A 27655-nucleotide genomic window follows, 5' to 3' on the forward strand; every position below is an offset into this window, starting at 1 on the left:
AATGGTTTTTCCACATTTGGGGATGCAACTGAGAATCGCTTTTATTCTATACAGTCATACCTTGGATCTCAAAACGCCTTGCCTCCCAAACAAATCGGCTCTCGAACTATCGAAACCCGGAAGTGAGTGTTCCGGTTTTCGAACGTTCTTTTGGAACCCGAACGTCCGACGCGGGTTTTGCAGCTTCCGATTGGCTGCAGGAGCTTCCGACAGCCAATCAGAAGCCGCGCTTTGGTTTCTGAATGTTTTGGAAGTCAAACAGGCTTCCGGAACGGATTCCGTTTTACTTCCAAGGTACAACTGTATTTTTGGATGGACGTCTCGAAGTCATTGACGCATACATATGTTAAGTTAAATATTCAGCGTGTAAATGTGACCAGCACTTATTCTCAAGCGTGGATCCTATGCACATATATGCAGGAAGCCATCACTTCCAATGGGTCCCTGTCAAGTGTACAGTTTTTGTCGAACCTGAGTTTGCTGCCATGCAACGTGTGAAGCGCCCACCTAAAGCTTTTGCTGTTCGCCAATCTGTTTAGCAATAACACCATAAGACCACACTTGATGCGTGTTTCAATTGTGCTTTCAAGTGTTTTCATAACTTCCCCTCATATGCGCATATATATATGCGCAAGCGCACCCACCCACCCCCATCAGTTATATTCTCAAAGGTTGTGTAGAAACTGCATTTCTTCTGTGCTACCAGCACCCTGCAATTAATCCCATGGGCCTTTATCACTTGCCACACTTTGTAATCAGAATGGCTGTCCCAAGCAACTTCACAGTGAATAAAAAGCCACAGAGAATGCCGAACTGGGTAAGGGTGTTCAAACAAACCGGTTCTGTACAAGCCGGGCATTGTTACTCCAAATCAGAGAACTGTATGTGGCGGATGTTTCACTTGGCTTCTCCAAGATGTGTGGAGTTTTGTTTTTCTTTAGTTGCTAACTGAATTTTGCATCCAAATTACGCATGGGAAAATATAACTCTTGCAGGGGCCGGGAAACCTCTTGGGTGGTTGTTTTAATAAAAGTGGGACCGAGGATATTATGACTCTTCTTTTCCTTCTCTGTCTCTCTCTCTTTTGGCAGTACTATTCTGCTCCCTACACCTATGAACTAGCTCTGAAGTACCTGAACATTGCTTTTACCATGGTTTTCTCACTGGAATGTGTCCTGAAAATTATAGCTTTTGGCTTTCTGGTGAGTTACAGAGTTTGTAGCGGGGGATTAGCTTTTTGGTGATAAAGGTATAGGGACCCCGACCATTAGGTCCAGTTGTATCTGACTCTGGGGTTGTGGCGCTCATCTCCCGTTACTGGCCGAGGGAGCCGGCATACAGCTTCCAGGTCATGTGGCCAGCATGACTAAGCCACTTCTGGCGAGCCAGAGCAGTGCACGGAAATGCCGTTTACCTTCCCGCCGGAGTGGTACCTATCTATCTACTTGCACTTTGACGTGCTTTCGAACTGTTAGGTGGGCAGGAGCAGGGACTGAGCAATGGGAGCTCACCCTGTCGCGGGGATTCAAACCGCCAACCTTCTGATCAGCAAGCCCTAGGCTCTGTGGTTTAACCCACAGCGCCACCCGCGTCCCCTTTTGGTGATAGGCAGCCTCATTTGCATCAAATAAATATGCCCTGTACTGCTGGGTCATATCAATTGTTTTTATCGAGTTAGTTAAGTATCATTTCTCCAACTTGCCCAATTTCCCAGAAGTCTGAAGGAAAGCTAAGACCGATGTGGCACTTGTTTGCTCCCTGGGTATCCTACGAACTGGATGCCAGATTCTGGAGGGATATATTTCATGAGGCCCCCTGGAGAGCAAGTTATGTTTATGATCCATCGTACAATATATTTGACATGTGCTTAGTTTCTGGAATCTGTTAATGAGAATGTATGTGGTCTGACAGTGTTGAACTGGGATCTGCATGAACTCAATAAAAATCCCAGCTTTGTTTTAAGATAGGCTTCCTCAACCTCGGGCCCCCAGATGTTTTTGGCCTACAACTCCCATGATCCCTAGCTAGCAGGACCAGTGGTCAGGGATGTTGGGAATTGTAGTCTCAAAACATCCGGAGGGCCGAGGTTGAGGAAGCCCGTTTTAAGAGATTCCTTTAATCTCTTGTCTATTTCTTCTTCTTTACTTCTCTCTCTTTCCCCCTGCTTTTCTTCTTCTCTCCCCCCCCCCCATGTTCTTAGATCAATGTTTTAGTTTTGGAACCCCCCCAAAAAGATATTTGATATTAAGCTTTGCATTTCCCATTATAAATCCTAATAACCCCCCCCCCCCCCAAAAAAAAAATTACATCCCTTATGTTGCCTTGGCAAAAATGGGTGGCATATCCATTCTGACCCTTAGTTTTGGGCTGAATGTTGTCTTTCCCCCTCTTTGATGTGGGTCCATAAGGTAGAACAGGAGGTGCCTGTTTCTTGAAGCAGCCGCCAACTAGAATGGGAGCAAACTTGCCAAGTATGTGAATTCCATCAATAAACATAAACCAGTTATAGTGAATGTACCTCATACGAATGTACACTGTCCCTTGTTCATGGGATTGGTTTCAGCTTCTCTTTGTACAGGGTGAGTCTTTGAAAAGAGGCCCCATGGAACATGTTTACAGTCATTCTTCTGGTTGCATTCGCTACAGGTTATGAACGCGCCGAACCCAGAAGTACCGGAATGGGTTATTTCTGGGTTTTTGGCATGCGTGCATGCGCAAAAACACTAAATCGCACTTGGCACATGTGCAGAAGTGCCGAATCGCGCCGTGCACATGCGCAGATACGGCGCTTCAGGTTGCACTCTTTTCATGTTGCAAACGGGCCTCCGGAACGGATCCCGTTCGCGACCAGAGGTACCACTGTACTCTGTATCCATGGGGCCTCTTTTAAAGGACTCGCCCTATATTTGCTGTTACTTGGATGTTCACACCACGGTTTATTCTTCCCCCTCCCCCCCCCCCCAATCTTCCCTCAGAATTATTTTCGCGACACCTGGAACATCTTTGATTTCATCACCGTGATTGGCAGCATTACAGAAATTATCTTGACAGACAGCAAGGTGAAATTCTCCTCCTTCCTATTGCCCCTCCTTTAAGGGGAAGTTTTTAATGACTGATGTTTTAATGTATTTTTAATCTTTTGTTGGAAGCCGCCCAGAGTGGCTGAGGAAACCCAGCCAGATGGGCGGGGTATAAATAATAATAATAATAATAATAATAATAATAATAATAATAATAACAACAACAACAACAATAACAACAACAACAACAATAATAATAATAATTTAAAAAAATGTTCTTGTTCTTGTTGTTATTATTATTATTCAGGGCACAGAGATAGGTGTGCTTCTTTTTCGCTTGCTTTTCTTTGAATTGTTTGATCTCTCTCCATCTCTCTTTCTCTCTGTGTCTATTTTAAAGCTGGTCAATACCAGCAGCTTCAACATGAGCTTTCTGAAGTTGTTCCGGGCTGCCCGTCTCATAAAATTGCTCCGCCAAGGTTACACCATCCGCATTCTGCTGTGGACTTTTGTGCAGTCCTTCAAGGTAAAAAATAAATAAATGGCTGACCGCTCGTCAAGATACAAGATATTTTAAATGAATGCTGTGCATTTAATACAACAGAACCTTTCATTGTTTGCATCTTTCAGGCCCTCCCCTACGTCTGTCTCCTGATTGCAATGCTCTTCTTCATTTATGCCATCATTGGGATGCAGGTAAGGCACCACCTGGGAGACCTAAGACTCTGTGTCTGGCAGGTAAAGGAGCTAGAGGCTGTTTGTGAGGTTTGAGGACAGAACATATTGGTAATGAATAATAACAATAATAGTTACCATTAGAAGCTCAATTGATGATGATGATGATGATACAGTGGTACCTCGGGTTAAGAACTTAATTCGTTCTGGAGGTCTGTTCTTAACCTGAAACCGTTCTTAACCTGAGGTACCACTTTAGCTAATGGGGCCTCCCGCTGCCACTGCGCCTCCGCCACCTGATTTCTGTTCTCATCCTGAGGTAAAGTTCTTAACCTGAGGTACCACTTTAGCTAATGGGGCCTCCCGCTGCCACTGCGCCTCCGCCACACAATTCCTGTTCTCATCCTGAGGTAAAGTTCTTAACCTGAGATACCACTTTAGCTAATGGGGCCTCCCACTGCCACTGCGCCTCCGCCACACGATTCCTGTTCTCATCCTGAGGTAAAGTTCTTAACCTGAGGTACCACTTTAGCTAATGGGGCCTCCCGCTGCCACTGCGCCTCCGCCACACGATTCCTGTACTCATCCTGAGGTAAAGTTCTTAACCTGAAGACTTCCGGCTGGCGACGCCACAGCGGGTGGTCGGGGCTGCTTCGGCTCCGAGGCGCCCGATCCATCCCGGGGGTTAGGAGCCCTGCAACCGCAAAGCGGGGCTCCGGTTGGGGTGCGGGAAGAGCGTCCCGCACCCTGGGCTCCCCGGCTGCGCCCACGGAGGCTCCGAACCCTTCCCTCGCCCCCCCTGTAAAGGGGGAGTGGGGGTGAAGGGACAACGGAGCCGGGCTTACGGGGATATGCCCCAACCGGGATGCAAATGCGGCGACAAAGCCCGCAGTGAGCGTCTTAGTTCTACCTTTGAAGAATGGAGCCAAAGGAACCCGGTGGTCGTGAGTAACTAATTTGACCAGAAACCGAGCTTTTGGAACGATCCGGGGGGAAGGAGAAAGGCAGCCTGCCTTCTTCCCTTCGAGTTAAAGAAGCTAACCAATTTGAGCAACTGCTGCTACAGAATTGGCTATAATGTACTTAAAATTGATTCATGAGACTGGCAAACTTTTTTCTTGGGAAGCAAATTAGTGGAAAATATCTCCATTTAAAGTTGCGGTATCTGCGCTCCAGTTTAGGAAAATGGCGACGAACAAAGAGGCAGGAGCAGAAATTTGATATCCACTTCCTCCCCCTCTACCAGTATGTTGGGCTTCGTCCTTGAACTGGCACTGAACTCTGGACTAACGGACGAACAGAGGCTCACTGCTTTGAAGGTGGAACTGCTGTACAGGAAAGTCAAAGTCTTGTGTGGGGGTCTGAAAGAGAACCAACTGCCCACAGAGGAGGCTTTTAAAACTTTTAATACTTTGGAAGAAAGTCTTGCCAAAGAGCTGAGAGGGTGTCTGCAAAGATGGAGAGAAATGAGTGAGCTACTTCGGAGAAGAAACTCGCCTTTTGGGGGTGGCAGTCCCAAGGCGACGGTAAGATTTGTTATATCCAGTCCCCGAGGTGTGAGCTCGGGGGCCAGGGACAGAGAATTATGGTTTTTACAAGAAGAAAAGGAATGCTACAAAGAACCGGAGAAGCTGAGAGACGACGAGATGGACATCCTGGAGCTCGTGGCAAGGAGAGTTTTAGACTGTGCCTGGATCTGTGGACGCTTGGAGAGGGAAGCTACAGGGAAATTCAGTGTTGATGCCACCAGGAGAAGAATAATGGACAGAGGGGGTGTGGGGTGAAACACTAAGTAAAATTTGAAGTAGCCTGTCATGGAATTTTGAAATAGGAGGGTGAATACTGTCAACAATCTTTTTGTTTTATTTTTTGTTAGAATATGAAAGGAGATATTTTGAGTTACTATGTTATTAGCAGCAGTTTAAAGGATAGAAGAGATAGATATGATATAAATGATTGGTGAAGATTTTAGTGGAAGAAGAATTATGACGAGATATTGCTACGATGATGCATTGTTAGTAAAATGTTGAATATATAATTGTGTGTAATTATATAATCGAATTTGAATTTCAGGAGAAATGGTTATAAAATAGATTAAGGATATGAACTCGAAGGAGAAAGGGCAGGGGAAGTCAATGGTCAAGATATGGAAATAGAAATTTTTCTTTTTAAAGAAAAGATGCAACAAGAAAACTTGACATTGTCTGTATTTGTTTTATTAGTGTATTTGTTTTGTATTTGTTTAATTGTAGGTGTGGGTGTGGGTATATGTTGTTATAAGAAAATGGTCAATAAATTCTTATAAAGTTCTTAACCTGAGGTACTACTTCCGGGTTAGCAGAGTCAAACCCAAAGTGTTTGTAACCCGAGGTGTTTGCAACCCAAGGTACCGCTGTAATAATAATAATAATAATAATAATAATAATAATAATAATAATAATAATAATACTTTATTATTTATACCCCGTTCAGTGTGGCACTGAGGTCCAGCTCCAAGGGCCTTCTGGTGGTTCCCTCACTGTGAGAAGCCAGTTTACAGGGAACCAGGCAGAAGGCCTTCTCGGTGGTGGCGCCTGCCCTGTGGAATGCCCTCCCATCAGATGTCAATGGAAATAAACAACTATCTGACTTTTAGAAAACATCTGAAGGCAGCCCTGTTTAGGGAAGTTGTTAATGTTTGATGTTTTACCGTGTTTTTAATATTCTGTTGGGAGCTACCCAGAGTGGCTGGGAAAATAATATATTATTATTATTATTATTATTATTATTATTATTATTATTATTATTATACCTGCAGAGCAGTTTCATTTGTCGCCTGAGTTGTTCAATCTGGTGTTTAGCCATGCAGACTAAATGAGAGATTGCCCCCTTAAAAAAAAAAGGAGTATAGAATTTACTCTACTTTTCATGTGAAGGACCATTTGGCAATTAGCATGATCTGGTCTAGCCTTGAGGCAGACCTTAGAGCAGGAAACAGATTGCAAGAGGGTTTCCTTTCCATGGAATTAATGCATATTTCCATTGCCCCACGCTTGCTGCAGGTCAAAGAGACTTTGCAGGCTTCTGGCACCCTACGAAAACCTGTTAACCAGAGACAAAAGTGGCATAAGTGAACACACCGTTAGCAGTAATGGCATTTTCACGCTGCCTTTCATGTCTCTGGTTGCAAAAAAAAAACACTAACCTCTCTTCCTCCATCTACAATTATCTCCCTTGCCCTAGTGCCACGGGACTTTGGAAGAAGTGAAATAAAGAGGTAGTCAGGACTTTGTACACTTCATATTAACCCAACTGGGAGACTGCTGTATTTGTCGTCGTCAAATCTTCCCCACTGGGTTTTCATTTCTCTGTGCCTTCAGGTTTTTGGGAATATCAAACTCGATGAAGAAAGCCACATTAATCGTCACAACAATTTCCGCAGCTTTCTGGGTTCACTGATGCTTCTTTTCAGGTAAATGGACTTTTAACACTCATACAAGGATTCATTCCAGTGTTTTAGGTTAAAATGTGACATTGCCTTTACCGGTAGTTTTTGGAAGCTGTTCCAACAAATAACTGACTATCCGCCTACTCGCTGCCAAGCCGAAGGAGGGGATTGGTAAAGTTCCCCTTTGGGCAGCTTACCTAGAAAGGACAGTTTGACCCCAAAGGACTTTGTGGACAACGTGTGCTGTTTGTTCTAGCTGAACTAACAGGCAGGATTTACAAGAGCTTGGCTCTCCTAATGAGTTTGCAGCTGTAGTCACTTCCTAACTTTTGACTCCAATTAACGCGGGTGGCGATGTGGTCTAAACCACTGAGCCTCTTGGGCTTGGAAATCAGAAGGTCGGTGGTTCGAGTCCCCGTGGCGGAGTGAGATCCCGTTGCTCTGTCCCAGCTCCTGCCAACCTAGCAGTTCGAAAGCACACCAGTGCAAGTAGATAAATAGGTACTGCTGTAACGGGAAGGTAAAAGGCATTTCCGTGCGCTCTGGTTTCCGTCACGGTGTTCTGTTGTGCCAGAAGCAGTTTAGTCCTGCTGGCCACACGGCCCGGAAAGCTGTCTGTGGACAAACACCGGCTCCCTCGGCCTGAAAGCGAGATGAGTGCCACAGCCCCATAGTTGCCTCTGACTGGACTTAATCATCCAGGGGTCCTTTACCTTTTTTTTTTATAATAATGCCAATACATGGTAAAATGTTTCATTACCAATGTTGGAGACACAGCTATCCTGCTAGAATGACCACAACTACATATGATTAGCATCCCATGCACAATCCCCTCCCCCCTTGGGTCTAATAATCCATTATGTTAAGTGTCCTCCCTCTCTTCTTTCCAATGGAATGTAATCAAATCAATAAAATAATAGGAATAGGAATAGGATTAATTTATTATTGGCCAAGTACATTTTCCAACATACTTGGAAGTTGTTTCGGCTACATTGCAATGTAAACATACAAACACTGTTCCTCTCACAATACAAAGAAGCAAAGAAACTCCCCCCCCCCCTAATTTACCTCTCCTTCAGCTATACAACTATGAATTTAACAATTTAATGGCACAAGGGAAAAAAAACTATTCTTGTGCCTGGCCGATTTTGTATATGAAGTCCTGTAGCGACGTCCAGATGGAAGTAAATCAAGCAGATGATGACCGGGATGTAAAGGATCTGCTACAATTCTCTCTGCTCTCTTCCTAACACGGGTAGCATAAATTGTCTCATTGAAGGCAAGCTAACACCAATTACCCTTAATGACATAATGACATCCTATGCTCAATTTTACGTCGGCTATTTTGAAATGGCATTTGCACCAGCTTTGGGAGGCATCCTGATAATTGATGAGCACACACACACACCCTGGGGGTCCCTGGTCAGCATAGAAGACTTCCAAATAACTCGCCAGCTTCACTGGATGTGGGATCAATGCGGGAACTTCGTAAACTACCTGAATAAAGTAGTTTAATTTGTCCAGCAGTGCAGACAGTGCTTGGGTGGGTTAATTTTTGCTCTCCTTCCCTGCCGCAACAACTAACGCCCCTATTTGTGTGACACTACATGGTGCACAGGGTGGATAAAAATCAATAATTTTTAAAAAACTGATTTTTTTTATTTAAATCGGATTTTTAAAATAAAATGCTTTTGGAGGAAAAAACTTTCTAAAGATAGTTTTTCTATTTAAGTTACATTACAGTCCAAAGGCTATTCATCAGGAAATAAGGATTTGTTTTAAGTTTTTAATGTGTGCTAAAACTCAGTCTAAGTTTCTTTTTTAATCGTTTAACCACATCAGTTAACAAACATGGATACATATGCTATAATGTTATTGTTTTAGCTAAATAAATTGTTTTTGTTACTAGTGATTATTTTTCTCCTTTCAATAAAGTACAGCAGAAAAGTTGTCCAAATATAAACAGTTAACTTATGAAACTTCACAATAATTCCATAATTATTTGTCTATGTATTTCTAATAGTATAACCAAACCAGTGATTTTTTATATAACTGTAAAAACTACTCTGAAAATTTATTAGTCCAAAAATGAAATCTTGATCTGGTTGAAAATATTAAGATTATACCAGCAAGAATGAGTCTTTCTGTAAAAAAAGAAAAAAAGAAAGAAAAAAAGATTTAGGGTAAATCAAATCTTACTGACTAGTGTTTTAAATCATGATCATGATGTAAATTGATTTGATTTAAATCAAATCCACCCTGATGGTTCATGAACTAGAACAGGGGTCAGCAAACTTTCTCAGGAGGGGGCCGGTCCACTGTCCCTCAGACCTTGTGGGGGGCTGGCTACATTTTGGAGGAAAAAATGAACAAATTCCTATGCCTGACAAATAACCCAGAGATGCTTTTTAAATAAAGGCACATATTCTACTCATGTAAAAGCACGTGGACCAGATTTAGAAGGCGATTGGGCCGGATCCAGCCCCTGTGTCTTAGGTTGCCTACCCATGAACTAGGACCACTGCTTTTTTGGGACAGCAGATCCTTTCCCCACCCTACCCTGCCACACACAGACACCCTAAACTACCGCTGGAATCAAATCACAGTCTGCTCCGATGTGGCTATGTCTTCCTCTGAAGCAGCAGAGGTTGGCTGATGCAAGAAGCAATCGATTGTGAGGCATTTGCTGAACGAAGCAGTAAACTTGGAAGATGTGTTTGTTCTGCGTGCAGGAGCGCCACAGGGGAAGCATGGCAGGAGATCATGCTTTCGTGCCTGGAAGGTAAAGGATGTGAGTCGGACACCACAGCAACATCTGGGCAGAACGAGAACGAGCGATGTGGCACAAATCTGGCATACGTATACTTTGTCTCCTTCATCTTCTTCTGCTCCTTTTTGGTGAGTTCCACTTTCCTTTCCCCTTTACCCCTAATGCAGGGGTGGCCAACTCCAAAGAGACTGCGATCTACTCACAAAGTTAAAAACTGGCAGTGATCTATCCCCTTTGGGGGGGGGTTCAGGTCAAAGTTGTTAAGCTTTCTTTAGGGAGGAGGAAAGCCCCATTTTTTAGGGGTTCAGGTCAAAGTTGTTGAGATTTTCTGGGGTGGGAGGAAAGCCCTGTTTGAGGGGGTGTGAAGGGCTAAAATGTTGAGCATTTTTTAGGGGAGCCAAAGTTGATCTACCTGTTGGACGTGCCTGTCCTAATGGAATCCAGAAGGATCCTCCGCATGGAACATAGAGAGAGGATTTTGCTGTCATTGTGCCACATGCAGGAACCTGCTTGGCAGTATTTTCTTTTTCTATTTACATTCCCCTCTGCTCTCTCCCGTCTCTGCTTACCCCTTTCCTCTTTCTCTTGTTGTTGAATGGATGAGCCTGTCAATTTTGGTTTTTCTCAGTTTCTCATCTTTCCAGACTTAAAACTCGGATTGCAATATTTCCACATCGGTTTGCGTGTTTCTTTTTAAGGGTCTTGTGAAAATAGGTCGGGATCCTAGTGCACATTTCTCCCAACAGACACATGTTTGTTTGCGACTTTGCCTGATGCACACAGTTTTTCCAAGCGATTTCCCCTAATAACATACCTTTCTCTATGACGTTTTCACTAATACATGGAATTTAACCACATTTCCCCAATGTGTGCATTGGTTAGAGAACTGCATCACAAAATGAATTATGAAGTATGAATTTCAAAGGATGGCCGCATATTGTGTGGGGACTTATAAATTAGGTAGGCTGGCATTGAAATGTGAACTGTGCCAATTTCTCTCCAGGCTCTCCTTGTTACACCTTCTTCTTGTTTCCTCCCTACTTAAGATGCTCAATCTCTTTGTGGCTGTCATCATGGACAATTTTGAATACCTGACTCGAGATTCCTCCATCTTGGGACCGCATCACCTTGACGAATTTGTCAGGATTTGGGCAGAGTATGACAGAGCTGCGTGGTATGTAGGCACCCCCTGTTTTTTAAGCCCTCTGCAAAATCTGTTTAGAAATGGTGCCCAAGACTAACAGAATGGAAGGGAATTAACCCTTCAGACTCCCAATGTGCCCATGAGAAGCCCCATAGAAGTGGCATTGGAAGACGTTTTGCTTACCCAAACAATGCAGAGTTTGAGCTGGTTTGAATTAAGGGTTAAAGCTCTGGTTTTATTTATTAATATTTTCTAAGGTCAGGGTTTTCTGCATTTTTGTGAGTCCTATAGTAATTGGTTTTGTGAGCTATTGTAATGGTTTTGTGGCTGGTGGTCTTCACTACTCCCCACATCACCCCCCCCCCAAAAAAAGTTTCAGGCATGCTTCAGAAAATATTGTTTTCTAGAATGTCTCCCATGGGTGTTTCAACATACTTGCCTGACCCCAGTGTAGGATAGTGCTTAGCCTGAACTGGCATTGACATTTGTTTGCCACCACAAGAAAGCTTTGGAGATCTCAGATTTCCCGTCAGAGAACTTGAAAGCCTTTTTATGTTGATCTTTCTCCAAGAACTGGCTTGGATCACCCTGAGATTCCAGTCCTTTTAAAAATCGGTGTGAATGCTCACAGCTCTAGAAAAGCGATGGGCCCTCTCTGGAGCTCTTGCAATTCTGGAACCCCCCTAATTGCCGTGAATCTGCCTTTGCCCACCTGAAACCTAGTTTTATTGTTTTACCTGAATTCAGCTAGTTTGCTGTTATCCTGATATTATGAGTTGATGGTGTGTGACCTTTCGTATTTTTTCAGCCGTAGTTCTTCCTTCCTTTGCAATGATGTAGAGCCTTGAATGTAACACAGAATATGGGTTGTAAAGAGCAGTTGATATCGATTATCACCTTTGAAATCAGAGCTGAAACACACAGTCAGGAAAAATTCTCAACACCGTAGCTCTCATTAGGCTATTCCACTTTGCTATACACATTGGGGTATGTACCTTTTAAACGTTCCCATATATCAAAGATTTCTGCACATAGAAATCTAGAATGTCAGGAACTATTGCCCTTAATAGGCTACACTTGTGTGTGCAGCTATATTATTATTATTATGGAGGATCATTCAAATATACAGTGTTACCTCGACTTATGAATTACTTGACATATGAATTTTTCGACTTACAAATGAAAAAAGTGCCCGCACGCCTACGAATTTTTCGACATCCGAAGGACATCCGTTGGCAGTTTTAGATGGGGTTTACTCGACTTACGAATTTTAGATGCGGTTTACTCGACTTACGAATTTTTCCGAATTTTTCGTTTCCAATGCATTCCTATGGGGAAATCGCTTTTTTCGACTTACGAATTTTTCGACCTACGAATGTGCATTCGGAACGGATTAAATTTGTAAGTCGAGGTACCACTGTATGGTCCCTTACCATCAGCCTGAAGTGGTAAATACCAACAAAACCCATCACACACAATGAAGGACGCTTGAACGCACCTTTAAAAGTAAACTGACCCGATTTACATTTCCTGAACTAATTCATGAATTGAAATGCAGCTATCCTTTGGTTTTTGCACTTCTCCAAATACTTAGCCTCAAGAAAGTGCCAAAATTTATATTTTAGGCTCAAATGGATATAAAAATGTGCATTTTGAATTAAGATGTGTACAAAAAATGCATGTCTTAAAACTTTTGTTTTCTTGTGGTGGTTTTTGGTTGTTGTTTTTTTAAAGCAGAATATTTCAGTAATAGGAAGCACTTTGCACAGGCAATTTGGACAGGCATATTTTTAGACCAGTCTAAAAATGTTTTAAAATATATAAGTAAACAAATAATGTGGCATTGGGTACTCATTGGCAAGAGCCTACTTATCAAATAGCACAGCCACGGGGAACCCCCAGACCCTATGCCTAAGTCATGTGTGGCAAGGATCCTAAGTTGCACTCACCTGTCCCACATGTGACATCATATGTGATTTCATAGATGACATCATAGTAGCTGATTGCTAGCAGCTGCAGACCCAACTGGGAATGCCTGCACTCAATTCAGTGGCTACAATTGGCACCAACTGAAAACCCCACTTTGGGCAGGGATCTGCTCTGCTTGAGAGCGCCAGTCTCAGAAGGGCTTTCCTGGGGGAGCTCAGGACCTGGCTGAGCAACTTTATTCTGTTCCCCACTCCTGAAACAGCTTGTGAAAAGTGAGGAACAAACATTGGTATTTAAGGTCCCACAGGCAAGCATATCTGCTCTTCTGAACTCTGTATCTGCTTTTAGTAGCGTCAGACTGTTCTTTTCATGGCGCAAGCTCATTTTGAGCAGGAAAGTCAAAGTTCTTTTCTTGAACAATTAAGGAGCTGATAGAATTAGTTAGGTTTTAGACAAAAGGGAAAATAAGAATTGGCTTTTTCTTAGGGGAGGGGTAATCAGCGTATAAATATAAAAAATGGTTTACCTTTTCTTACCTTGCAGTTTGAAAACACATCAAAAGTGCAAGTAGATAAATAGGTACCGCTCCAGCGGGAAGGTAAACGGTGTTTCTGTGTGCTGCTCTGGTTTCACCAGAAGCGGCTTAGTCATGCTGGCCACATGACCCGGAAGCTGTACGCCGGCTCCCTTGGCCAGTAATGCGAGATGAGCGCTGCAACCCCAGAGTCATCTGCGGCTGGACCTAATGGTCAGGGGTCCCTTTACCTTTACCTTTTATTGCCTTAGCAGTCTTGCACTTTGTTAAGACTCTCTTTTTAAAAACTGGCATTGCTGTGAAAACTCAGGATTATTGGATATCCGCCTTCTTTTTTTGGCATGTATTTGCTTAATCGGTCTATTTAAAAATCAACAAGACGATTGCATTTCTGAATTAAAGTTGTAATTTTAAGAAACAACAAACAGGGGGTGAGGAGCCTGCGGCCAAATTTCCATCCCCCCTGACCATTGTCTACATTGGCAGGGGCTGATGGGAGTTGAGACCACAGGTTCTGAACCTCGCAAGCCATGATAGACCAATTCTGCAACCTGTGGCTGGAAATTTGGTTGTCTCTGGGGTGATACAATTACCTTTGGGCTATAACATGTCCCGTGACTGTGTCCCCACAAACACAAAATGTGTGTCTACATAGAAAACTAGCATATCAGTGAGAAGAGCTCTGTAGCCTAGTTTTCTTCCTGATATTCTGGCTTTCTGTCTGGTCAGATACGGATATATTTGTATGGGCAGTTTTTTACGTGAGAATCAGGGCACAGATTTATCACCTCTGTGAGAAACAGGCCAAAGTGGGGAAACAGGATTAAATAGGAACTCGGTTGTGAACTTATTCACACCTCTTCTATAGTATTCCACAGAGAAGCAAATGCATCATTTGCCAAATAGGAAAACTGTCAAAGGAATAGGAAGAGAATGAGAATATTAAACTCAGATTTCACTGTGAAAAGCGGAAAGGGTGGGGATCTCCTCCTTGCACATCTCAAAAAAGCTTTTTCTTGTGCCAGTGATTTGGCCCGCAGTGGCCTCACCATTAAATAGATTTGCCATGTTCTGATAACTTTCGATCTGTGGCTCCTTGTCAGGAATTATGGGGATTGTTCCGTTACTGCAAGCTTGGATTCAGCCTCATATTTCTCATGGTGCAACTCTGAGCAACTCGTTGACATTTCCTCACAAAGCTTTCCGCTTTTGGAAAACGGGAACTAAACCAATTTAGCACCTCCTGAAAGGTGTTGTTTTTTAAAAAAATTAAAATTAAAAAGTGTGTTGACTTCATTTAAATAACCAGCAAAACTCTTCTGGCTTATCCATGGATAAGGGTCTGTATGTGGGCTAAGGTCTGCTAATTAATGGCAGACTGCTGCATCTTTTCTCAGCCTCAGATCGAGACAACTCTGACCCTTTCGTACTCGCTTTGTTGACAAATGGGATGGGATCCAACACTGTAGAACCAACCTTCCCAGCGAGAGCGGTAGCTATCTTTTCCACAGGCGGCTCAGAGCTTTTTCCAAGCTGGAGACGGAAGGGGAAAGTTGCACATCTCTAGCGCCATCAGTTAGTTATGCACTTGCACCCTCTTCCCCATTTCCTGAGCAGCCCTATTAACGCACCTGTGCTTCCTTTCCAGTGGCAGGATCCTGTATAAGGATATGTACACATTAGTACGGGTGATCTCGCCTCCTCTGGGCCTGGGAGAGAACTGCCCCTACAGGGTGGCGTACAAGGTTTGCCTCCCGATCCCCAGCCACAACCCGGCAATAGGAACATCCTGTTAAACCCCTCCTTCCCGACCCCCTGCTCTGCCACCACTGCACCTCATCAGGAAACCCTGGCATTGCTTTAACCTGAGTTTAAAGAGATCCACAGCCTTTCAGAACCAGCAGCTGTTGGGGACAGGAAGGGATGGGGCGGGGGGGAAGAGAAGGCTTTGGTTTGTCTGCCTAGGCTGAAAATTCATTCTGGTCCTCTAAAGGTTTTCCTTTCTTTCTTTTCCTTCATGGGTTGTGTCTCCTGCACACGGATAATACATTCGGGAAGCACAATCTTTGCCTCTTGGATCAGAGCCCTCTCTGACGGCACATCTTTTATCTTCCGAGTGGGCATTGTTATTGCTCTTTAAGCAGAGCGGCTACCAAAAAAAAAAAATGCAGGAGAAAATGCGAGGCAAGGGGTTGAGGGGAAAAAAGCAATGCGAGTAGGACATGGGGAGAAAGATGTTGTCACTAGAGACTTGGTTGTGAAGGTGTTACAGTTTCAGGCATGGGAGCTCTGGTTGCGTGTTGAGGTCCCCAATCCACCCCTCAAGTAAAACACACTTCACACCAGATATAAGTTTAAGGTTTTTGGCATTAATTTGGCCACAACTTTATTGAATACAAAATAAGTGAGTGGTTGCTTAGGCATTGGTTAAGACTATCTGTCCCGCTGGGGACAGAACTGACATCCACCCGCCTGTGGAGTTGGTATAGAGGAAAACGCTTTGGGGAGAGAATGTGCGCCCGTTCTCCCCAAATGCTCCCAGGGGCTCTTGCGTGGGCCCTGTCCCCCGACTGGGGGAAACGGACAAGCATGGCGAGCCCCTGGATTCCTTTAACGGAATTCCCCTTGCAGCAGCAGCCTTGAAGGGGCAACCACAGCCAACCTGCCCCTTCGCAGCATAGGAGGGGCAACCACAGCCAACTCTGCCCCTCCTAAACCAATTTATAACCAATGCCTAACCGCCAACCTTACAAGTTGTGACTAATTGCTACGCAGTAGGCGAAAACCAAATGGCACCAGCCAATCAGCCAAGTGGAAAAATTCCTACCAGGCCCCTGCTACAATGCAGATGACCCCATGACAGGCATAGCAAGGTCAACGCAGAGGCCTAATAACAGGGCGGGAGGGCGGGCGATCCGATGCACGAAGCCAGGAGGGCTCCGACGCTGAGTGCAGGGTCATTTATAGGCTCTGGACTGTCCATCAACAAGTTGCAACATAGAAATCTCCCCAACGACAGCCAGAGCCCAATAGCAGTAGTGGCCATCCATACAAACCCGCCCAGCAGCAGAGGGGTGACTTGCTAGCCCCGACCGCAACACGTGCTCTCCATGAAGGAGAACACGCTTTATCAAATCTTGCACTCTTTCTGACTCTCCAGAGTCATGCCATTGGGGTTCACGATGTATCTCCTAACAGTGCTATTCGGTTTGCCAGACTCAACACCCTGATTTATGCCCAGCTCTCGGTGACCCTGAGGGCTCATACTCCTCAGCCAAAAAGTTTTAAAACCCCACTCAACAAAGAAAACTAGCGTGTCAGATAGAAGGCTGATCGAGAAGAATCCTTGCCCCCAATATCTAATTTTCTATGTGGAAGGAATTTTTTTTTCTTTTTTTGTATGAAAGAACATTCTATCTGCAGTCTGAAGTGATGCAGATTGCCATCTCAGTAAGAACTAGGCCCTAATGAATGTTTATTTGAAAGCATTGCCCATTGTAGCTATCTATTTCCCACAAATACACACACACGTGTCAAATTCTTCTTATTATTTTTTGACCTGACAGATTGTTTGAAAGCATTTAGACTGTTCCTATCTTTTTTGCAGATTACAAGCTCTGATCACTTGTAGTTCTTGAGAGCTTTGGATGTTTATTCTTTGCAACCAAGTCATTGGCAGTAAACAATGGTTTCAACCTTCATTATGCCAAGAAAAATAATAGATGAGGACTAGGATTAAAGCTTGTTCCATCCCTTGTAGTTGAGTAAGCTTCAAAATAAATAAATAAAAATGCAATCTAAGTTGTCATCTCCATAAGAGAAGCTGCAAAGGAACCTCAGATCCGTGTGTTATTCCTTTGCCAGTTCCGAAACTCATTCTTGAAACCCACTTCCAATGATTTCTATTGTGATTTAATAAATGACGGCCAAGGTGGGTTAACCTTACAGAATAATTAACTCTGTAAATTTAGCATGTGTTCAGCCTCCACATAAATATGTCACTGATTATCTTCCTGGTGACATTATGATGTAATATACTCTTATTACACATGTGCTAGAGTGAATCGTTTTGTCTAAAATAAGGCATAAGCTGCAGTGTATAAGTAAATCAACAGCTTTTGTCATGGGTCTCGATGGCAAACAATTACCAAATTTTGTCTGGTATGAACAGCTGTCTGTAATACTGTTGCACAGTGTAAATGGAGCCAGTAAACAAACTTTTAAGTCCTCCTCACCACTGCATTCTAGGGCTAAAGATGTCTAAGAAACAGAATCTTCTGTTCATTTGACACATCACCCAGTAATGTTGAGGTTGTTTAGGAAGTACTTGTCCGAGACACATTTCACTCTTTCCTTGGTCTGAAATCTGCCGCAGGTACAGTACAATCGTTCCATCACGTTCGGAACAAATAGGCTTCTACTTCAGTGTGTTCCTTTTAATAAAGAGCTGTTTCAAGAGACACGGTTATGCCAGCACAGTCTGAGAAACGGTGCCTTTGAGAAAGCACAGGAATTGCCGCTCATGGGGCAATATGCTTCACAAATCACAACAATGCATCTTTGCAATACGTTAATGTTTAGGATCGTCCTTCATGGTTCTTGCACTGCTTCTCTTTTTGCACCAGATGCCTAGGTCTTAAAATGCATCTTTCATAGCTCAATCAAATCTTTTGTACCTGCCTTTCTGTTCCCATGCAGTTCAGTTTCAGAAAGCATTAGAACTTACTGCATGCCAGGGTTGACCCATAGTGAGTTTACAGGACTGCCTTTTGATCACGGAGAGATAATAGAAATCATGTAGGTTTTGCGTGTTCAGACCTTTTAACCTTACCCCAAATAAATTCAGACAAGACTAAAATTTTGGTTTGGTTTTTGACAGAATTTAGGCCACAACTTTATTGATTACAGCAAGTGATTGGTTGCATAGGCTCTGGTTCGACAAGCTCCCTTCTCTGCAGGTAGCGCTGACCCAGGGTTCCAGCATAGGTCAGCCAAGGGTGAACACCTGGATAAGCGGAAAGCCGAGGACATGCTCTATCCGCCACCCAAATGTCCCCCCTGGACTCAGGCACGGGCACAACCCCCTCTCAGGGGTTGACCAAACCATCAAGTCCCTGGATTCCTTTAACGGAATACCCAACACATAGGGATGGCGAGAGCGTTCTCCCATCCCTATCACCTGAACCGGAGCCTATCCACAACCTTATAAGTTGTGACGATTTGCTACGCGGCAGGCGAAACCCAAATGGCAACAGCCAGTCAGCTAAATGGGAAAAATTCCTGCCATGCCCCTGTCCCAATGATAGACGACACACGACGGCATAGCAAGGTCAAGCGCAAAAGCCCTAAAGGTAGGGAGAGGTGGGCCGGTGTTCCAATGCACGCACCGAAAGAGGAAGCTCTGGGTCACGTGCATGGGTCTCTATAGGCCCCTCAATCCGTTTAGCTTGCATTCCATTGGCCAGATTGAACCCTGCATCGAGGGACCTACTGACTGGGTGTTGTGGCTGTCAATCATTTCCACCCACAACACAGGGCTTGGTTGCCAGGTCTCACCGCAACATGTATCCTCTTTAAGGAAGGACCCGATTTCTCCCAACTTGGCAGCAACAACAATCAGTTACAGCCACCAATAGATCATTGCGCAAGTTGACAGTTACCTGTGTAACATTTACTGTGTACAGGACCAAGGCTTGGCCAGATTTTCACTGGCATTTGGCTTTTCTACCATTTTGGAAGAAAAGGGCTTTTATCCAAATACTTGCCGTTTTTCTATAATCATGAAAATCCAATTGCCCTTAGTTTTCAACTTCACTTGTTCCACGGTCATTTTGCCATTTCAGTCCCCACAATGTCCTGTCCTTCTGTTTCTCACAAGATTTTACTGCAAGGTCTCAGGGCTATGATTTAGTTCATTGCTCACCACAAAATTATATATAATTCCCAGTTTGAAATGTTTCACTCAGGGCTACAGACCTAATATCTGGGGGAGGGAGAAGTAAATCAGATTCGAAAATATCTGCCTTACCTTGAAACTAGCAGTTTTTAGGGAGGGAGAACATTTCAAGGCCTGTCCTTGGATAAAAACATCAACTAGCCAAGCCCCCCTCAAATGTAGAAGTTCCTGTAAAAACTGTTTTCATGATGCACAAGCCACCAGAAGGACAGCCTAGAAATGTTAAATAAAGGGCCCATGTTTAAAATGGGGGAAAGTGGACTATATGAGGAAACTGAGAGAACAGCATACAAATGATAAAGTACAAGACAAACGAAAAACAAGAAATTAAGAGACTTGAGAGTCCCATGGACTGCAAGAAGATCAAACCTAACCATTCTTAAGGAAATTAGCCCTGAGTGCTCACTGGAAGGACAGATCCTGAAGCTGAGGCCCCAATACCTTGGGCACCTCATGAGAAGACTCCCTGGAAAATACCCTGATGTTGGGAAAGATTTAGGGCACAAGGAAAGGTGAAAGCAGAGGATGAGAAGGTTGGACAGTGTTCTAAAAGAGACTAACATGGGTTTGACCAAACTGCGGGAGGCAGTGGAAGACAGGAGTGCCTGGCGTGCTCTGGTCCTTGGGGTCACGAAGAGTCGGACATGACTAAACGACTAAACAACAACAACAACAAACTCCATCACTTGGCCAGCAAATAGAAAAATAGGCAAATAGAAGGGGAAGAAATGGAGGCAGTGAGAGATTTTACTTTCTTGGGTTCCATGATCACTGCAGATGGTGACAGCAGTCACGAAATTAAAAGACGCCTGCTTCTTGGGAGGAAAGCAATGACAAACCTAGACAGCATCTTAAAAAGCAGAGACATCACCTTGCCGACAAAGGTCCGTACAGTTAAAGCTATGGTTTTCCCAGTAGTGATGTATGGAAGTAAAGAAGGCTGATCACTGAAGAATTGGTGCTTTTGAATTGTGGTTCTGGAGGAGACTCTTGAGAGTCCCATGGACTGCAAGAAGATCAAACCTATCCATTCTGAAGAAAATCAGCCCTGAGTGCTCACTGGAAGGACAGATCCTGAAGCTGAGGCTCCAATCCTTTGGCCACTTCATGAGAAGAGAAGACTCCCTAGGAAAGACCCTGATGTTGGGAAAGATTGAGGGCACAAGGAGAAGAGGACGGCAGAGGACGAGATGGTTGGACAGTGTTCTCGAAGCGACTAGCATGAGTTTGACCAAACTGCAGGAGGCAGTGGGAGACAGGAGTGCCTGGCGTGCTCTGGTCCATGGGGTCACAAAGAGTTGGACATGACTAAACAACTAAACAACAATGAATGACCTCTGCAAATAATACAGTTAATGTAGATGTAGCTCTTAATGTGCTCATATTTGTTTAGTTCAAAGGTAAAAGGAAGGGCTTTGGTACAAGTTCAAAGACCTGACTTAGGAAGTAGGAGTCAAGTTCCCAGTAACAGAAGTTCCCAGTGTCTCTTTCTGGGAACAAAGGAGAAATGCCTAGCCTTCCACTTTGAGAAGCCCTTTCTAAGCATCTTTGGATAGTTTTCTCCTGTATCTTTCTTTCTTTCTTTCTTTCTCTGTCTGTCCCATCTGCAAGTTAGTAAGTGGTCTTTATTCTTCTTCTCCACTGATCCCCCTACTTAGAAACATGGAACCACAGCATTGTAGAGTTTCAAGTGACCCTGAGGGTCATCCAGTCCAACCCTCTGCAATGCAAGAATATAAACTAAAAGCATCCATGACAGATGGCCATCCGACCACTGGAGAGCCAGTGTGGTGTAGTGGTTAAGAGCGGTAGACTTGTTATCTGGGGAACCGGGTTCGCGTCTCCACTCCTCTACATGCAGCTGCTGGGTGACCTTGGGCTAGTCACACTCCTCTGAAGTCTCTCAGCCCCACTCACCTCACAGAGTGTTTGTTGTGGGGGAGGAAGGGAAAGGAGAATGTTAACATCTTTGAGACTCCTTTGGGTAGTGAAAAGCGGGATATCAAATCCAAACTCTTCTTCTTCTTCTTCTTCCTTAAAAACATCCATGGAAGGAGAGCCTACCACCTTCCAAGAGAGTCTGTTCTACTGTCAAACAGCTTTTACAGTCAGAAAGTTCTTCCTGGTGCTTAGTCAGAATCTCCTTTCTTGTAACTTGAAGCCATTGGTTCAGGTCCTACTTTCCAGAGCAGGAAAAAACAATCATGTTCCCTCTTCCATGTGACAGCCGTTTAGATATTTAAAGACGGCTATCGCATCTTCTCTCGGTCTCCTGGAAAAAAAACATACCCAACTGCCTCAACCTTTCTGCATAAGGCTCGGTTTCTAGACCCTTGATCATCTTGGTTACCTTCCTCTGCACAATATCCTTCTTAAATTGTGGTGCCCAGTACTGAACACAGTACTCCATGTGTGGTCTGACCAAGGCAGAATAGCATGGTACTTTTACCTCCCTTGATCTGGACACTAGGCTTCTGTTGATACAACCTAGAATAGCATTAGCCTTTTTTTGCTGCTGCATCACTCTGTTGCCTCATGTTAAGCTACTAAGACCCCTAGATCCTTTTCACATGCTCTACTGGCAAGCTAGGTGTCCCCCGTCTTATATCTGTGCAATCGGTTCTTCCTGCCTAAATGTAGAACCTTACATTTGTCCCTATTGTTAGGTTGGGCTCAGTCCTTCAATCTGTTGAGTGCATATCGTGTCCCGATTCTGTCTTCTGCGGTATTAGATGCACCTCCCATTTGCGGTGTCATCCGCAAATTTGTTGAGCGTCTTCTCAATTCCTTCATCCGAGTCGTTTATAGAGACGTTGAACGACAACAGCTAGCCCAGGGCAAGTGTCACTTTTCCCCAGGAAGATGAGGAGGAGCTTAAAGATTCCAAACAAAGCTCCGAAGTCCGTAATTGTGCCTTTTCTACCGGATTCTAAGTCCACGTAGCTGTTCTCCATGAAACTCTTATGCATAGGCTGATGAGATGCTGCAATGAGAAAGTTACAAAACAGGGAGTACTAGCCAGGGAGTAGATTCAGGTAGGTAGCCGTGTTCGTCTGACGCAGTCGAAATATATAGGAATAGGAATAATAGGAATAATTTATTATTGGCCAAGTACATTTTCCAACATTCCAATTCCAGCAAATTTCAAGATCTTAACCGATGGATCAGTTGAGGTACATTCATTTGTGTATAGAGAGAAAAGAAGTGGGGAAAGGACACACCCCTGGGGAGCAACAATATTGATGGTATTGTTGCTCGATATAATTTTCCCCAACCTCACCTGCTGCCTCCTGTCCGTTAAAAAGCTGTATATCCATCGGCAAACAGGGGCAGGTAAATTGAGATGAATTAATTTAGAAAACAATTTAGATGGTACGATAGTATTAAAAGCTGAGCTAAAGTCCACAAACAGAACTCGTACATATCAAAAATAAAAAACAATTGTCCAGTAGCACCTTAGAGACCAACTAAGTTTGTTCTTGGTATAAGCTTTCGTGTGGACGCACACTTCTTCAGGTAGCCAGGGAGTGTCCGTTACGGTTACTTTAGAAAGCGGGGAGCACAAATGAACCCTGAACCTCAGAAGGCCAAAACAGCTGCCTCTGCCGAGACTCTTTAAACTCCAACCAGGTGAAACTTGAAGCCGCATGTGAGCAGGAACCGGGGGGGGGGGGGGCGGGAAGAGCATGGCATGTAGAATTTTCTTCCTGCTTTTTTTTTTCTTAGCCAATTAGCATGCCTTTGCACCAGTGCATGGTGGGAAAGTTCTCCATCCCCAGGGCTGGATGGAAGGAAAAGAACACATTTCCTTTGAGCCTGGTTCACGACCCTCCTATGCAAGACGATGCTTTCCGGTTGCATAGGCACTGCCAGAGGCGGGCAGTACATGCCACTTCAGCCACGGGTTATGGCGACAGCGTGAATCTCAGGGCAGGACTTGGTGGGGAAGAAAGCAGGCACCGGGGCTCTGCCCAACAGCTCAGGTCCTGCTCATTCTCTGAAGTCTGCACTACCAATATCCTGAATAACCCCTTGTTGGAGTGTTGTGTATCTTGATTTATATACCACTTTACACACAGCCCTGGGAACGAGGTGGGGGCAATGGCACGACACCTGCAAGGGCAAACCGGCCGTAAGAAACAGACTCCAGCCAATATGTATGGGAAGGCTGGCAAAACACACCGGTGCCATTCTTGGGTGTGTGTGAGAGGCAATATAAATCCACATCAGCGCAGGCTGTCATGTATGATTTGCATTGATTAATGGGTTTCCTGTTCTTTTCCTGTTTTGTCTGTTCTTTTCTCTCTTCTGTCCCCTGTATTCTGTTTTGTTTGGGGGCATTTTTGGGGTCTCTGGGAATGCCTTCCTCCCCCCCCTGCTCCGTTCCTCTGCATCTTCCTCCCCTTCCCGTTGTCCTCTTTCCCCTCCATGACCAGTGGCCGCATCCATTACACTGAGATGTATGAAATGCTGACTCTCATGTCCCCACCACTAGGCCTCGGGAAGAGATGTCCCTCCAAAGTTGCTTATAAGGTAGAACAAACCCTTCTTTCCTTTATGGGCTACTGGTCAGTGAGAAATGGGGGACGCATTAGCATGGGATGGAAATGCGGGTGGCTGAGTGTATGGGGCAGAAAGGAAGGGCTGTTTGGGTTTTTTATGGCTATCGAATGCTCACAAACCATTAAGTACCAATCTGCTTCAACACTGCGAAATACTTACCTGCCACACAAGGTGCGATGCTCTGCAATGGAACCATCAATGTTATAGGAGAGGAAACTATGTAATGTCAGTGCAACTAAAGTGAGCCTGAAAGCTAAGGTGATCCCTTTTCAGTGTAGGAGACACACAGTGGTCATTTTTAATATAACTTCCGGAGATAAAAATGTAGCTACTGTAATGTAACAGAGGAGGAATCTCTGGAATTAAGCTCTTGCAAATGCCGTATTTTTCTGTGTATAAGGCTAGGTTTTTCACCTTCAAAATAATGTCAAAAATTAGGGGGCGCCTTATACACAGATACATCTTCCCCCCCCCCATTTTCTTAAATCCAAGTCCCCCCAAATAGGGGGCGTCTTATAGGCGGAAAATAGGGTAATTTTTAGCTAGTATGCACAGTTATTATGCTATTGGTTCCAAAGAACAGAGAGATTCACAATAAAGCTTTAGATTAGCGGTAGAGCAAATGTTTTGTATGAATAAATAAATAAATAAATAAATAAATAAATAAATTTATACACCGCCACCCCCCTCGGCCTCACTGATGTGGTCCAAAGGAAAGCAGAGCAATACATTTGACACTAGCTTGGTTGCAGGAGTTGCCGGAAGGAGGCACACAAGATGCCATCCAACTGTCTTGTGGACTCCGCTCCGGATTTCTGCAGGGTTTACTCCTTAACCTGTTCCTCTCCCAAAGATGTCCGGCAAGGCAGCAGCAACTGTCTGCCTGAGAGAGTTGAAAACTGAAACCTTCCAGAACATGACCCTTCCAGCTCTCCCATTCTATGATCACCAGCTAGCTCAATAAAATATACCGTCTTTTACAGTCCTGAATGGAATATATTCAGTTCCCTTGTGTTGGGCCATATGGGAAACTAACTGTGAAGATCATAGGCAAGCACTCTAAAAACGCGCAGCTCAATCTGTGTTGACTAATGGAAATACAAGGGAGGAAGGCTGAAGGCTGTAGAAAGAGCATGAAATATTCACCAAGCTGAAATGTCTTCAGTGGAGCTCGTGACTTAACAATTGCGTGGTTCAAGTCCTTCAATCCTTGTTAGTAACAGAAGGAATTTGCAGACCAGGTTCTCGGAGGCCATGATCTGTTGAGAGAATGCACCATTCTGGAAATTCTGGCACCCTGTGTGCATTCTGTGACAGGGTTGCAGCCAGAGCTTCAGGGCTTAGACAAGTTTGAGTTCAGATCGTACAAGAGAGGACTGCTGAAAATATATCCTTTAGCCATTCAGATTTGCCAGTCTGTGGCATTACCCAGGATTTTAGCAAAGGACAGCTTCTGTTCACAGCAGCACTCACACTCACCTGTTTCTAGAAGCACACAAGAGAGGGGGGGAACCATATTACACAAATGGAAGCATGTTTACTACTTTTGAGCCTGAATTCCACCTAATGATTTTGGGTCGATGGTGGCTCCAAAAGGACCAGAACAAGGTTGGGCGAATAGGTGTGGCAGGGGGGAGCACAGGACTATATACAAAGCAGTATGTACACTCTGGGAAGTGGATTTGGCCATTTCACTTTCCCCTCCTGGGGGGTAAAAGGAGCACGACCTACCCACTCCTGCCTCGGTCATCGGTTTTTCTTCATTTGCACCCGCTCTCTCGCTCTCTCTCTCTCTCTCCTCCCGCTTCAGACTCGACATGAGTTCCAGCCATTGCATGGGCAATCGTGCGCTGCCAAGCATAATCTTTCTTCTTAAATAAATTAAACGCAAACTCAAAAAGGGGGCGCCAGGATGTAGCTGGGTAGCAAGTTCATCGCAGAGAGGCCTGAGTTTGCATCCTGGGATGCAAGATCCAACAAAATGGGGGGTGGGCAGGAGACAAAATGGCTCTGAAAAGATGGGAGATACAGATCCCCTGGGGCTGTCTCTCCTTGCAAAGTCCTATTCCTTGCGCAAAGTCAGTAAAACGACATGTAGGCTTGACAAGATGGATAAAAACGGCAGGCACACTGAAGGGAGGGGACGTGATACCAGCTGGGGGGGATGGAGGGGGCGATCCTTGCCCTCCTTTTTGGCTATCCTACTTGATGCATTCTAAAGCCCCTTTTTCTCGTGTCTCCCTGATACGTTTTTCGATATTGTTTTCTGCCTGCTTCCCCCCCACCCACCCCCCTGCTTCCCCCACCCCCACTCTCTCTGCGCAGAGGCTGGTCCTGATGAATATGCCGGTGGCCGAGGACAACACAGTCCATTTCTCCTCCACCTTGATGGCACTCATTCGAACAGCTTTGGACATTAAGATTGCTAAAGGTAAAGGAGCGGGGGCAGGAGGCTGGGATGGAACAGCCAAAGGGGCCAGTGGTTGGGAATCTTGCCAGTCGTCAAACGCCTGAGAATCCTGCAGAAAAGAAGCTGCTTTGGCAGTCTACTCCATACCCCTCACACTTCAGAAATGGTTGGGTGGATATAAAGGCTGTGTACACACTGGACCTTTAAAGCACACGGCCTCCCTCCAGGAATCGTGGGAACTGTAGTTTGCCCATTACCGAGCTACAGTTCTGAGCATCTCTAACCAGAGGCGTAGCAAGGCCAGGCGGTACCCGGTGCAGAAGAGTTCTTGTCCCCCCGCCCCACAGACGTTCAAATTATTAAAAGAAGGAAAAATAAAACACTTAAAGTCACAAGTGTTGCGTGTGGAGGTCCCCAACGCCACCCCCCCCCAAATAATTCAGACACGAGACATCAATTTTGTTTGGGTTTTTGGCAGAATTTAGGCCACAACTTTATTAAATTACAAATCGATGTGAGTGGTTGCGTAGGCATTGGTCCAGACTAGCTGCCCGACGGGACAGAGCTGACCACGTGTCAGCAGTGGGAAATCCCATCTGGGGAGAGATCTGGGGGTTGGTATGCAGAACCCTCCCCCTCCCCAGTGGGTCCCAGGGGCTCTCGCGTGGGCCCTGACCCCTACCGGGGTTTCGGACTAGCATATGAACCCCTGGATTCCTTTAACGGAATTCCCAGCACACCATCACTATTTGGAGGGACTACCACCCCTCCAATCACACATGATGACCAATGCCTAACCACCAACCTTACAAGTTGTGACTAGTTGCTACGCAGTAGGCAAAAACCAGATGGCAACAGCCAATCAGCCAACTGGCAAAATTCCTACCAGGCCCCTGCCCCAAAAGTAGACGACCCCATGACAGGCATAGCAAGGTCAACACAGAGGCCTAAACCCCGGGGGGGGGGGGGTGATCCGCAGCATGCAGCCAAGAGGGCACTCAGTCACGAGGCTGACCCATATATAGGCTGCTGGCTGTCCATCACAACTCGATACATGTGAATCTCCCTAACAACACCCCCAAGCCCAATCGGAGCTGTGGCCATCTATACTATTCCGCCCACAGCAATGGAGGGGGCTTGCTGGCCCCCACCGCAACACGTGCTGTCTATGAGGGAGAACCCGCTTTATTTTCTGGTTTATTTACTGAACATTGTGAGCATAAGCG

At 44.8% G+C, this 27655-nt stretch overlaps 1 protein-coding gene across 1 annotated transcript in view; it reads left to right on the forward strand.

The window, feature by feature from the left end:
- CACNA1E (calcium voltage-gated channel subunit alpha1 E) overlaps window positions 1-27655 on the forward strand; it is a 364294-nt gene that overhangs the window by 308848 nt on the left and 27791 nt on the right. The window contains exons 33-41 of the mRNA XM_033151321.1: window positions 1092-1202; window positions 2976-3059; window positions 3421-3546; window positions 3651-3716; window positions 7055-7146; window positions 9855-10020; window positions 10939-11066; window positions 23893-23989; window positions 26345-26450. Of these exons, the coding sequence (XP_033007212.1) occupies window positions 1092-1202; window positions 2976-3059; window positions 3421-3546; window positions 3651-3716; window positions 7055-7146; window positions 9855-10020; window positions 10939-11066; window positions 23893-23989; window positions 26345-26450 (976 nt within the window). The remainder of the gene's footprint in view (window positions 1-1091; window positions 1203-2975; window positions 3060-3420; window positions 3547-3650; window positions 3717-7054; window positions 7147-9854; window positions 10021-10938; window positions 11067-23892; window positions 23990-26344; window positions 26451-27655) is intronic.

Source organism: Lacerta agilis, chromosome 6 (genome assembly GCF_009819535.1).
Source record: "Lacerta agilis isolate rLacAgi1 chromosome 6, rLacAgi1.pri, whole genome shotgun sequence".
Taxonomy (NCBI): Eukaryota; Metazoa; Chordata; class Lepidosauria; order Squamata; family Lacertidae; genus Lacerta; species Lacerta agilis.